We start from the raw sequence: 12,343 nt of genomic DNA, 5'->3' as shown, positions 1-12,343 counted from the left end.
TGTTAGAACTGAGTGCTGATAACAAGCTGAAAGGTCCCCCCTCCTTAGTCTGGAGGATGTGGTGCCCATGGTTGCCAAAAACAGTGTCAAATTTTGATTAATCTGACCACAGAACATTTTTTTCTCTTTGCCACAGAACTTGTTATATGACCTGGGTTTTCTGGATCATGTTCATATATGGCTTCATCTTTGGATGCAAGAGCTTTACCTTGCATTTTTGGATGGCACAGCAAATTGTGTTCAAAGACGGTGAATTTTGGAAGTATTCCTGAGCCCACGCATTGATGTCCACAGAATCATGCCTGTTTTTAATGCAGTGCCACCTGAGGGCCTGAAGATCACAGGCATCCAGTATTGTATTTTAGCCTTGTGTCTTGCACAGAGATTTGCCCAGATTCTCTGAATCTTTTGATATTAGGTACTGTAGGTGATGATATACTTAAAACTTTACACTAAGGATCATTATGTTCAACAATTTGTAGATGTAGATTTTCAGATTGGTGAACCTCTGTGCATCTTTACTCTCTAAGATGCTCTTTATATACCTCATGTTACTGACCTGTTGCCAATTAACCTAATTAGTTCTTTCAGGTCTTCATTGTTAGTACCACTTATTTTTCCAGTTTTTTGTGGCCCCTGTCTCAACTTTTTTGAGATGTGTTGCTCCCATCAATTTCAAAATTACCTTATTTTTTTTCTTACAATGGTACATTTTCTCAGTTTAAACATTTGATATGTTTGTTATGTTCCACTGTGAATAGAATGAGTTTAGATTTAAAAATCATTGCATTCTGTTTTTATGTAGATTTTACACAGCGTCCAAACATTTCGGAATTGGGGTCATATATTAATGCAATACCCACATAGAAATGTCTATGTAAATCAAGCTATTTCATCACATTGATGCATGAACATTAATAGTCACAAAATATGCAGCCAATGCAAGAAGAGGCTTAAAGAAGCTTCTCTAAAAACATAAAACACAATTTTCACATGGTCATTTTTAATAACCTTTGTAAAATGACAGCCTTATTGTACATTAGGTCAACTCCACCTCTGCCACGGATTACAGTAACCGTGTTTTCATATGCAGCAGATCATTTACCTGAGATGACCCCCACACACTGTACTTTCATCAGGTCTGTGATCAGTGCTGTTGTACTACTGAAACATAGGGCAGTTCTGCAGCACGTCAGTGGCAGAGCTGTACTGGAGGATGCTGTCACTGAATCGAGTGAGCTCCTCTCGAATGTCCTTGGCCCCCCTGCCTCCTGAACCACGGTACTTCATGGAAAGCAGCTTGGAGCACAGGTAGTGGAGCCACAGCACATTGGTGTGGGGGTGGTATTCACTCCAGTTGTTTCTGAGGCAGACAAAGAGAACGACAGAGGATCAACAAATCATGACTACAATAATTTGGAGATATTATTTTAATGTGGTACAGGGGCAGAATTATATATAAACAGAATATTTATGTTCATGCTACAGTTCAACAAATGAGCTTGTTGGCAAATGAGCTTATAGTAAAAGAAGAGTTAGATGATTGACACCCCCTCTCCAATAAATATGAAGCTACAGTTTAATTAAGTTTAACACAGATCTATGAGTGCATTAAACAGTTATCAGTAATTCTTATTATATCTTGCTCAACTTCGTTACTCAGCTTCCAGTTTAATGTTCGGAAGGAAATATCCGCGTCATCTTGACAAATTACATTTATCAAATAAATCTCATGAAATGCAGATGTATGGTGACTTTAATCTTATCAAACAGTATGATAACACAAGGCTTACACTTAGAGTCCTCTAATATCTAAGCTGCTTTGACTTTCTAGACATCATATTGATTCACTGAAGCCAAAATGAAATCAATAACAAATCCAATGGAACGTGTAGGCTCTGTTGCACTACAACTCCCAGCTTTTGTTACATGTGTAATAAATCTGCTATATGTGGCACTTTTGGCACTTTCACGCCACAGAGATACTCCAGTTACACGGCACAGCGGGTGTTCCTAAATTAGTCGCTGACACAAAAATGCACCAACCCATTCTCCTTTCTCATCAGTCTGTAGATCTCAAATTGGTAATCTCCCTCTCCCATGAAAAGCTCCTCATCTTTCGAGATATCACAGGACACTGTCAAATCATCTGGAAAGAACAGATGAAACAAAGACACGTGTTTTGTGTATAAGGTGAACCACTCGAAACAACATGGCTGTAAGTGAACACAAAGCAGGTAGTGGAAAAACATCTGACCGATTTCTAGTCTGGAGAGAGAATAGTCAATGATGCGGACCAGCACCCCTTTAGTTTCCAGAGAGTGGATTTTTTCATTCAGCAGGAAGCTTCCCGTCTTCTGCTTGGTTGTTTTGACCAGCACATTGCCCCAGTGGAGGTCTCTGCAATAACCAGCACAGGGGGGATTAAGTTACTGTTACAAGACACCAACAAATCACGCCTCACACTGACACCACGCTAAATGCGTCACCAAATGAGTGGGCTTCCAGCAGAAGTTTGATACTCGAACACCACATTCCTCACCTGCTGCGGCAGCTGGAGTTCAAGATGATCAAATATAATGCGTACAACAGAATCGAAGTTGAAAGTAGTGGCTGTGTATTGTAAGCTACAACTTATTTGAAATATCAGCGTTACAGAAGCTGTTTATGTGTAATACAAAGTTGTAATTTTATGCTCTAATGCTATAGCTTTATGTCTGTACAGTAGATTCAGGGGGTATTTAGATTTCTACACATTTTTCACAATTCTGTGTTGTAGATTTTGTTTTTAATGGATAAAATTCCCCATTTTTAACCCATAATGACAAAGTAAGCAAGTTTTCAAAAGAACTAAAATCCCTAATTTAGAAATTTGTAAGGTTCACAACTCACGTCTGTGTGTTTTTAATACTTTTTAAACAACAAATGAAGTCACAGACAAAAAGGTTGTAGTTACAGATGAAATAGTAAGAACATGAATTTGACATGAATTGGTTTTAGTCTGTTTCTTAGTTAGTTTTTTTTTAGTTTGTGGAAAAAAAAGAGGGAAACTTAACAGCCTTTGAAAGAACGTAAAAAAAAAAAAGATTCTCTGATCTGATGAGACAGTAACTCAACTCTGTGGGCAGAACTACAAGTACGATGTCTCGTGAAGCATGGGATGCTATGTGGGTCATGCTATGTGGGTGCTCATCAGCAACAGGGAGAGTAGAGCATTAGATACAGAGTCCCTTGGAAAAACCTCCTCCAAAGTACATGCAATGTTTCAGTGCGACAATAACAAAAAATGTTCAAAAATACTTTGAGACCATCTTATGATTTTTCAAATCAGCTCAGTGGATCTACTAAAACATTGAGTTCCGAAGATGGTGTTCATATAATTTGCATCGATAGGATAAATGATAAGTTCATTAATACATGTCAATCAACAGAAAGTTAATCAGCAGCATCTGATCATATATGAAACAATCAAGTCCTTTTCTAAGCTAACAATATCAAAAAATGTGCATCTGGCTGTGGCTGTTGTTTTTGTATGTGTGTATGTGTGTGTGTGTGTGTGTGTGTGCTACCTGTGTTCAAAGTGTAGCTCCTGCTCTGCAACAGCCAGGGCAGCAGTAATCTGATGAAGGATGCTCTTCGCCACCCCCAGAGACGCCAGCTTGATCACACAGGAGAGATTTGAATTAAAGCCTTGCAAATCTACGCAACAATAAAACGTTTCATAGGTTGTTTAGAAAATAACTGTCTGATTTTTCCCCAATTGACACACTGCAGAGTAAAGTATTTCTTTGGAAAGCGTAGCATCTTCTTTCTGCGTTATCTCTAGCATACACATTTAAGGCCTAATTGGCATTAACTTGCTATGATTCAATTAAAGATAGCACTGTTTCCATTAAAGCCATCTCTTTGAGGATATTTTTACAGCGAGTGTAAAAATATAAAGAGCTAGAGTTGGTGTAACAAGAGCAGCATTTAGTATTAACGCTTATGATGACAAAGTACAGCAGAAATACAGAGGGAGTGAGATGTTTTGACTGTTTTGAATGTTCAACATGACAACTACATGCTGCATAGCACAAAGGTATACACAGCTGACATCCCCGTGTGCTTTACCTACCGTTCCATTGCTGCTCTCTAGATCGATGCCTCCAAACTCAAACTCCAGGATTAGGAATATCTGATTCTTTTCAAAGAAATCTGTGCAAAGAGGGATAAAGAGAAATCGAGTTTAACAGATAAACAAGTACTGCGTTGAACTGTGGTTTAAAGGGTGTGCTGGATGCGTTAGTCTTTGGATTTACCTTTAAAAAAAAAAACAAACAAAAAAAAAAAACAACATGTCTCTGACCTGGTCTGTCATTTTCTGAGCCTTTCTGTTGGTCAAATCTGTCCCAGGCATCCAGGAAATCTGGAGGGTAACAGCCTTGAACACAGTGGAGACTTTGAAGGAACAACAGAGATAAAGACACAATAACTCAAAAGCAATCAAATCTGCTGATACAGTTACATGCAAAATGACAAAGACCTGGGAGTGCTTACTCATTGAGTCCAATGAAACTGTGAGTCTGGTTCTGCTGCTTTTCTTTCAGGCTGCTCAGCTCTCTGGTGTTTATTAAAAAAAAAAAAACAGTGCTATTTACTGTAGGTGTTACTGCACATTAAATTGGAAAAAAATAAATATCAAGATATCAAGGATTACACCTTCACTGCCACAATTTAATGCACAAACACTGTAGTGGCAGACTATTATAGTAATTCCAACAAACAGAGCTGTATGATGTGCAGGGTTAGTTTGCATTTACTTTGAGATGATAATCTCATGGAGAATCTCTCCAAAGGTCTTCTGATCCTCTCCATTCACTTTCTCACTGCCCTCTACTGGAATGATCTGTCAAGACAAAAAAAAAAAAGACAAAAAACAAAAACACTGCTTACTGCAGAATATACAGAGCATGATATCAACTCAGGTGTAGAAACATGATTTTAACTGCAGCCACTTATTATCCAGGCAGAAATTCCATACTTAGGTCAAGTAATGATTCATTCAGGCCATGATATCCAGTCAAAAGCTCTAAGAAAAACCTTGATTTTGGAAATATTCTATTGCAAATGGGTTATGTGGGCTGTACTTAAATTATAACAATGCTATAAGTATGGAATCATATGTATACACACACAAACACATACCTTGAGAGCAACAGTATCTCCTGAAGCATTAGTGGTGGAGAAGACTTCACCAAATGTCCCCTCCCCGATCTTCACACACTTCTTCATACGATTAGGGAGAATACACGCCTCCCACGGCAAAGGACACTGCTGGCCACACTCGGCGTACACCTTCTGTGCATCCGACAGCTCTTCATCCTGTAAAAGGAAGACGGGAGGGATCCAGCAGGATTACTTGGTACCAATAACTCCTGCAGCTCCTGGAATAGTTTTTTTTTTTTTTTTTTTGAGGCTTCAAGCCATTTTTCCACTTACAAGAGCATCAGTGCACGACTGTGTATTAGACTACGAGTTTCACCACAGCAGTTCTGAATGAACAGCAGTGTTGTGTGGCTGAGCTGTACAACCTTGCCGGCATGACCAGCATACATAAAGTTGGGACACTTCATACTGCAAATGTACACGCCTGAAATTCCAATGGCCAAAGTGTGTCAAAAATATTTAACATAATTGAAAACACCTCAGACAAGGCAGTCAGCTTTGGAACAGCAGGATCGTCTCTCCTGGGTTTTTAAACTCATCTAAGAACTGCACAGAATACTTGGAAAAACAGTCTAATGCAACAGTGGTGCAATAAGCACGAAGGTGATAATGTTCAGCGAGAGGCAGAGATACAAGTGTGTGATCATTTTGGATGATGTAGTGTTACATTGTACAGAAGGGTGTTTGTTAGTTATCTAAATATAAATGTAGTGGGGAAAAAACAGAAACAGCTGTCAGAATAAAGCAATGCAATTCAGCAGCACTTCCAGCTGTACCCTCCAAAATAATCATAAAGCTTCAACTGAGTTTGTGTATCTCAGGTTAATTCTTTATAGTTGCAGATGTGTAGTGTGTGTTGTACCAGAGAATCATGGCTCAGCAGCTGTGACTGAAGGTGTTTGGGGAGCAGCATCCTGGAGGGTGTGGCAAAGAGATCCTGGCTGATGTCTGCCAGTGCTGAAGAGCCTGACAGGGCCCTTGGAGTGTGCAGCACTAACAACAAAGAGAGAGAAAAAGAGACAGGGAACATTGAATGAGAGGATTGGGACCAAACTTAAACTTAAGGACACTCCTTTAAATTAATTAAAAAAACATTCCAAGTCTATTGTGAGCCTATTACCAATCCCTTTGCGATGAACAGAGAGGGCGGCCTTAAGTCGGCTCCAGGTGTGTGTGTTTGGAGTGAAGTCTGCCAACAGAGAGGAGAGGTTGAGCCGACCCGATCTCACCGGAGTGGAGAAATTCATGGATGCTCCGGGGTTCTGCACACAGGATTGACATCATAACATTAACATTTAAATTGAGTGGGTTGTAGTAGGAGTGAAAACAATACACACTGTACACAAAAATCAGTTTGTGTGTGGTTAAGTATAAAAACACACATTTTTCCCTTTGACTTCTCTTGGTGCTTTGCCATGCAGATAATTTGCAGGTATAATAGCCTAGTTTATGGGATCATCATGGGAATCATGGGATAAAAGAATAGTGGCAATATGGAACAAAGACTTTGATAAAACTAAAATGCCAGAGCAGGCTTACTTTCCCTGTTTGAAAATGCACACCTGAAAAACATAAATAGCCTATATTACATAAAAACAGTTCTATCCCTGAAAATGCTCTTTCAGTTGTTTTCAACAGGCTGATTAAAATGTGGCCACTCTAGTTATATTGCACCACTTGGCACTATTCTTTTCATAAGACACACCACAGGAGCTTGGAACGGGCTTTCTTTTTCTTGGGCTGCAAAAAGTTTCACCTCTGGCAATGCAGCCGTGGCTCGAAGTTTAACACACACTTTGTAATGGTGCTGTTGCAAATGGTTGAAGAGATTTGAAGTGCTTCCTTTTAGATGCAACCTCTTTCCCGCAAACAAATGAATTTTGCTGCTTATGTGAGTTTTTTTTTTTTCTTTTAAATCTGAACTATCATTTTAGGTATTGTAAGACCTGAGTGACAGACACCAGCCTGATTCACCTGCTTTTTTCCCCACTCAGCAATTAATCGTCGTGTAAGGTGTAACGTGCAATATTTAAAGCGATTTACTAACAAAAATTGAATAAAGTATTCATAAATAGTGTGTACCCACCAGAAAATATCAAACTGTTGCATTTTTTAAAAAATAGAATGAGCCTTTTATATCTACATATGGAGCGGGTCACCTTTCACGAAGGCAGCCATGTTGAGCTGCCATGTTTCTGCAGTAGCCCAGTATGGACAAACCAAACACTTGCTCTAGACAGCGAATCACATTTTGTTTTAAAAGAGTCAGAAGTTTCTCACCACTAGATGCTACGAAATCAATGCAGGACTGTAGCTAACAATTACTGGTTGCTTTAGTTCGATTATCAATTATCAACAAAATAATGAATAATTGAGGTCCCTTGTCAATCATGTCTAGAATGCAGCCTACATGTTGCTTATTTTGTCTGACAATGGTTAAACAATAATGAAAACTGTTGTCTGTGTGATATCCTTACCTCTGGCTGTTTGTGTTGCCTGGAGATCAGCTCAGTGATGCTGCAGTCCACAGCCATGGTACCGCATGTCTGCGCAGTCCTACTTCTAAACATGTTTGTGCTGGTGTTGCTTTTGTTTTTCCAGCGACTCATGCTCAGACCGCTCACACATGCCTTCCTGGTTGTCTCAGCTCGGTCCGAAGAAGTGCTCCGCCTTTTCCTCTCCTTGGGGGCTAGAGACATCTTTTTTCTTTTGTAGACATTATCACGGGAGCTTTGTACAACATCCTTGTTTGAGGCAAAGTTGTCTTCAGAACTAGTTGAGCTCCAATTTCTTAAATTCAAGCTGAAAGAAGGGTCACTCTCAGACTGGTGGTCATTCTTTGGCTGGTCACCAGTGGCTGAGTCTGACGTAACTGTGGGTGATTTAAGTTTGGCATCTTTGAGCTTTAGAATCTCTTTCAACTGTGATAATGTTAATCTCTTTATTACTAGAGTGGGTTGGTCAGTCAGACATTTCTCCTTCAGAATTGCTTTTGGCATCGCTGCATTTGCTTCTGTTTCTGGGCCAACAGACTGTGTCTGGGTTATTGCACTGTGTTTGTTTACTGAGCATTTAACAGACACCATCATTCTGTCAGTGGTTTCTCCAGAACATGTGAGATCTTCTGTGTCATTTATGTAGTCATTTTCCTTCCTGTTTGCATTTGGATTAACAGCCCATTCGTCACATGCACGTGCCTCTTCCTGATGTCTGAACCCTTTAAGTTGTTGAACATTCAGCTGTGACGGGGTCAGTTTTTGGAGCTGAATGGTGCATCTCTTAGCAAGATATTTGTTCTTTAGAGTGACAGCCCTCTCTCTAGTGAACACTGTTTGCGCAGTGCTGTTGGCTGATAATTGTGCGGCCGTGCCAAGATGAACGTTGTTTTCTGTGTGATGTATAGATCCATCATAAAGTTCTGATGCTGACTGCTCCATCAATTCCCTTGTGGGTGAGTATTCAACTGACAATGAATCGTTTGAGCTTTGACTGTCAATCACTGAAGCTGCCTGTTCAGAAGAATCAATACTATTTAGTGACTGTAAATAATAGCCGCTATTATTGTTCGTCATAGATAAATGAGGTGGTAACGATGTTTCGAAAGAGTGCAAAACATCAACAGCTTGACCGCTGTCCATAGATTGGCTGTGGACTGAACATCTATCCTCCAAACAGGATGAGTAGGCTGTTGGACAGCAAAGCTGAGTCACAGCGAGGGTGTCTAATCTCTCCAGCTGCACAGTGCAAAGCTGGGTCAAACAGTTCTCCTTCAGAGCCTCTATCAGCCACTCTAACCCTGCTGTTGCTGACACATATTGACTGCTGCTTTCACTCTGTGTAGAGACCAGATTTAGACTTGATAATTCCACACTACTCTTGGTCTTTGTGTCTGCACGATGGTGAAAAGACTCCATACCAGAGCTCTTATTAGAGGTTTTGGGATTCACGAATAAATCACGAGAGAATTCATCACGGTGATGCAGGTCTGGTTTCTTCTCATCATCGCTCGGGCGTGTCTTCTCCTCAGAGTGGAACCCAGAAAGTGCAAACGGTGGTGGGGAGATTGGCTGCCCACAGGAATCCAGACCATCTTGAGATGGGCTCAACACACCTGTGCAGCTGAAGGGCTGGGGAAAGAGTTTAAGGCGTGGTTGTTTGCCTAATGAGCTCACTGATGGCGTGGAGCAAAAGATGGGTTTCCTAGTGCAGGGTCCAAGGCTGTGGTCTGCCGACTCATTAAGGGATATCTCTCGGAGGACGTTGGTGGCGACACCGGAATTCCCTGCAGCATTTATTGAGCTATCAGAGCTGGACACCATAAAAGTTGACAGCACCCTCTTCCTCCTCAGAGGCCGAAGTATCCTGCTGGAATCAAAGGCTTGAGAAGTAAAGTCATCTGAGGAGCTGAGTATACTGACTATTGCTTTAGGGAGTTTGGGTTTTGTGACCATTGCACGCCTGCGGTGGGTTACAAAGCGTCCCATGGAAGGTGGATAAACTCTGAGAAAAAATAAACAGGAGGACAATATTAGTTACAGCAGTTATTAAGGACATCTAGCAGCCAGTCTACCACTAACAACCTGACAGACTGAGTACTCACTTAGATTTTCTCTTCTTTTGAACAGAATTTTTGTGACATTTCAGAGCAGAGTCCACCTGACTCTCGTTGCTCACTGCAACCTGGTGGCCCAAGACTCCTGGCACCATCACAAATTGGCTTTTCCTGCGGACGTCATGAAAATCTCTTCAGATGTATATTAACTGATGCTAAAACTACTTCTGCAAATTTCAGGCAAAGCATATAGTTCCGAGCTCAAAAGCACAATTATGAAAATCTGGCCAGAGAAACCACAAAAATCACAACAGATACTGAAGATAGACCAGGGTATAGTCCAGTATCATCACTTATTAATTTTCAATGATAGTGTATCTTGATGTCTATGACTGACAACTTGAAGTTCGATGTTTAATGTGAAGATTTGATGTTTTTCTCTGGATCATATCAAAAAGATGATAACCTGGGCTTTGTGGAGTGCTTATGGGTGTTTGTGTTTATAATGTGAGCCGTTATTATTTGCATCATATGAATTAATCAGAACAGTCAGATCTTTTGTGCTATGGTAAGATAAAAAGCTAAATAATGTCACAAAACTGTGCAAAACATTGTGTTCTCATAATGTGTTCTGCTCACAGACCTGGTTGTCTTGGTCTGCTGATCAAGTTGAGGATTGAGGGGAGAGGGCCTGCTGGTGTTCTCCTCATCGCTGCTGTTCTCTGTCACACATGACATTGCTTTTCTCTTGGCAGGATGGACTGCTCTACTACTGCAAACAGACCTCTTCCTTCTACTAATACAGAAAAGAGCAAACCAAATTGTCAGGCAAAAAAAAAAAAAAAAAAAAAAAAAACAGCAGCAACAACAACAACAAAAAAGCTTCTGTCAGTAATTTTCTCTTGTAGATAATTGGTTAATCTATTTATTTAAAAATGCATATTAATGAAGTAATGACATCACTGCAGATTGCCAGCAGCATGTTTATTCACAGACCTGGTTGTCTTGCTTTGCTGATCAGGCTTAGGACGAGGAGGAGAGCGGACAGCAACATTAACCTCATTGCTGATACTCTCCTCATTACTGCTCTTCTCAGTCAGATATAGCATGGCCTTTCTCTTGGCATGACGCACAGATCTGCCACCGGCCAAGACATAAGATGCAGACGCAAGGAGCAGTAAGGAAATGATATTGAACAGGAGGGCAAGCAGGTCAGGGAAAATTATCTTGGGTATTTCAGAATTCAGTATTTTTTTTATTCTTTCTCTAATGTAAAATATGCTATGTCCACTGGGGGGCATTGTTTGGTACAGGCTTAAAACTATTTCTATATCTTTACATTTTTGGCAATGAGCTTTATGAACTGTAATCCATTACTGGAATCTTTTTTGTTTAAATCAGATAAAGCCACTAGTCATTCTCCTAACATAACAAATCACTCACAATGATCCCTTATATGTGACTAGTAAAAGACTGTGTTTTGTGCTGCTGTTGAAGTATAAGTTACTGCCTTGTACAGAGGTGGTTCTCTTACTTAAGGATAAGTTGCAATTAAAAGGCAGAAGCTTTAGCTAGGTGTACTAAGTTAGGTTAACATTTAACTACACAAGAAGAACGACTAACGGGAAGACTTGAACGTACCTTTTCCCCGCTGGTTTTGCGGGTTCAAAGACGGAGACGTCGCCCTCTGTTGAATGTGAGCTATCGAAGGCCCGTTTGTGGTTTACAGGCGAAATCCAGGCACACACCTTACGCTTGAGTTTACCGTATGTCTTTAGATATAGAGGTTTTGATGCGTCCATGATTCAGATCAGCTATAGCTAATAAACCGAATCTGCGCTGAGTGTTCAAAAGTATTTGACGGTACTAGCTAACCTAACCCGGGTCCAACGGAATCCGTCAGTAAAGGTTTAGGCAGATCCGCTCGATCTTTGCTAACGGATTAGACAAAACTATCTAACGTTGTATCAACGCCGTTACAACTCATGAACATTGATAAACTAAGCTCATAGGAACGACATCGCGCCAAATAATGAGCTGATTTACCCGATTTCCATGACAATTCAAGTTAGCTACTGTTTTTCGTTTCGTTCATTACTTTTTAGTATCCGCCGGACCCGCTTCTTGTTCAAACTGCTGGACACAGATGATTGGCCAATACGCGCTGAAGGTGATGTCACAGCGCCACCTGGCGGATTGGAGTAATTACAACAGACTCAAACAGAAACTGGAAATACTGTAATGACAGTGGTAACGTGTATTTTACTATAAAAACATCTCTGCGTTACTTTATGAGTCCTATAATTGGGATACACACATTCCCTATACTTGCAGTATCTATAGTTGTTATTACAATAGTCTACTAATTATTAACTTGTAAAGATAGGCAACAAATATTATTTGTATGCTTTTAATTTTTTTTTCTTTTTTTTTATTATTTGGTATAAGTGTATCACTTTAAATTGCACAGGAATATAATACAATATTTAATGAAAGTGATGTGAGACAAAGTCCATGCTTTTTCAGCTCAGCAGAGAAACAGTATCTAAGAATATACACTAAGTAAACTCACCTCATGAAGCC

At 40.1% G+C, this 12,343-nt stretch overlaps 1 protein-coding gene across 4 annotated transcripts; it reads right to left on the bottom strand.

Moving 5' to 3' along the window:
* Window positions 1–1,028: 1,028 nt before the first annotated feature.
* Window positions 1,029–11,877, bottom strand: haspin (histone H3 associated protein kinase). 4 transcript variants are annotated; one of them, XM_026304479.1, is made up of 16 exons: window positions 11,402–11,877; window positions 10,757–10,897; window positions 10,404–10,556; window positions 9,809–9,931; window positions 7,686–9,708; window positions 6,329–6,470; window positions 6,071–6,201; window positions 5,188–5,364; window positions 4,803–4,888; window positions 4,540–4,602; window positions 4,349–4,440; window positions 4,118–4,197; window positions 3,570–3,658; window positions 2,258–2,400; window positions 2,047–2,149; window positions 1,029–1,363 (listed from the first exon to the last, which is right to left on the bottom strand). In XM_026304479.1, the coding sequence occupies exons 1-16, from the start codon at window positions 11,560–11,562 to the stop codon at window positions 1,162–1,164; spliced, it is 3,909 nt and encodes a 1,302-aa protein (XP_026160264.1). In that variant the 5' UTR covers window positions 11,563–11,877; the 3' UTR covers window positions 1,029–1,161. The 4 variants fall into 4 exon arrangements, with proteins under 4 accessions (XP_026160264.1, XP_026160265.1, XP_026160267.1 ...); XM_026304480.1 differs by having other exon boundaries at window positions 10,404–10,553; XM_026304482.1 differs by lacking the exon at window positions 11,402–11,877 and having other exon boundaries at window positions 10,400–10,553; window positions 10,757–10,893.
* Window positions 11,878–12,343: the final 466 nt, after the last annotated feature.

Source organism: Mastacembelus armatus, chromosome 1 (genome assembly GCF_900324485.2).
Source record: "Mastacembelus armatus chromosome 1, fMasArm1.2, whole genome shotgun sequence".
Taxonomy (NCBI): domain Eukaryota; kingdom Metazoa; phylum Chordata; class Actinopteri; order Synbranchiformes; family Mastacembelidae; genus Mastacembelus; species Mastacembelus armatus.
The sequence above is the reverse complement of the archived record's forward strand: the minus strand, read 5'-3'. Positions and strand labels throughout refer to the sequence as shown.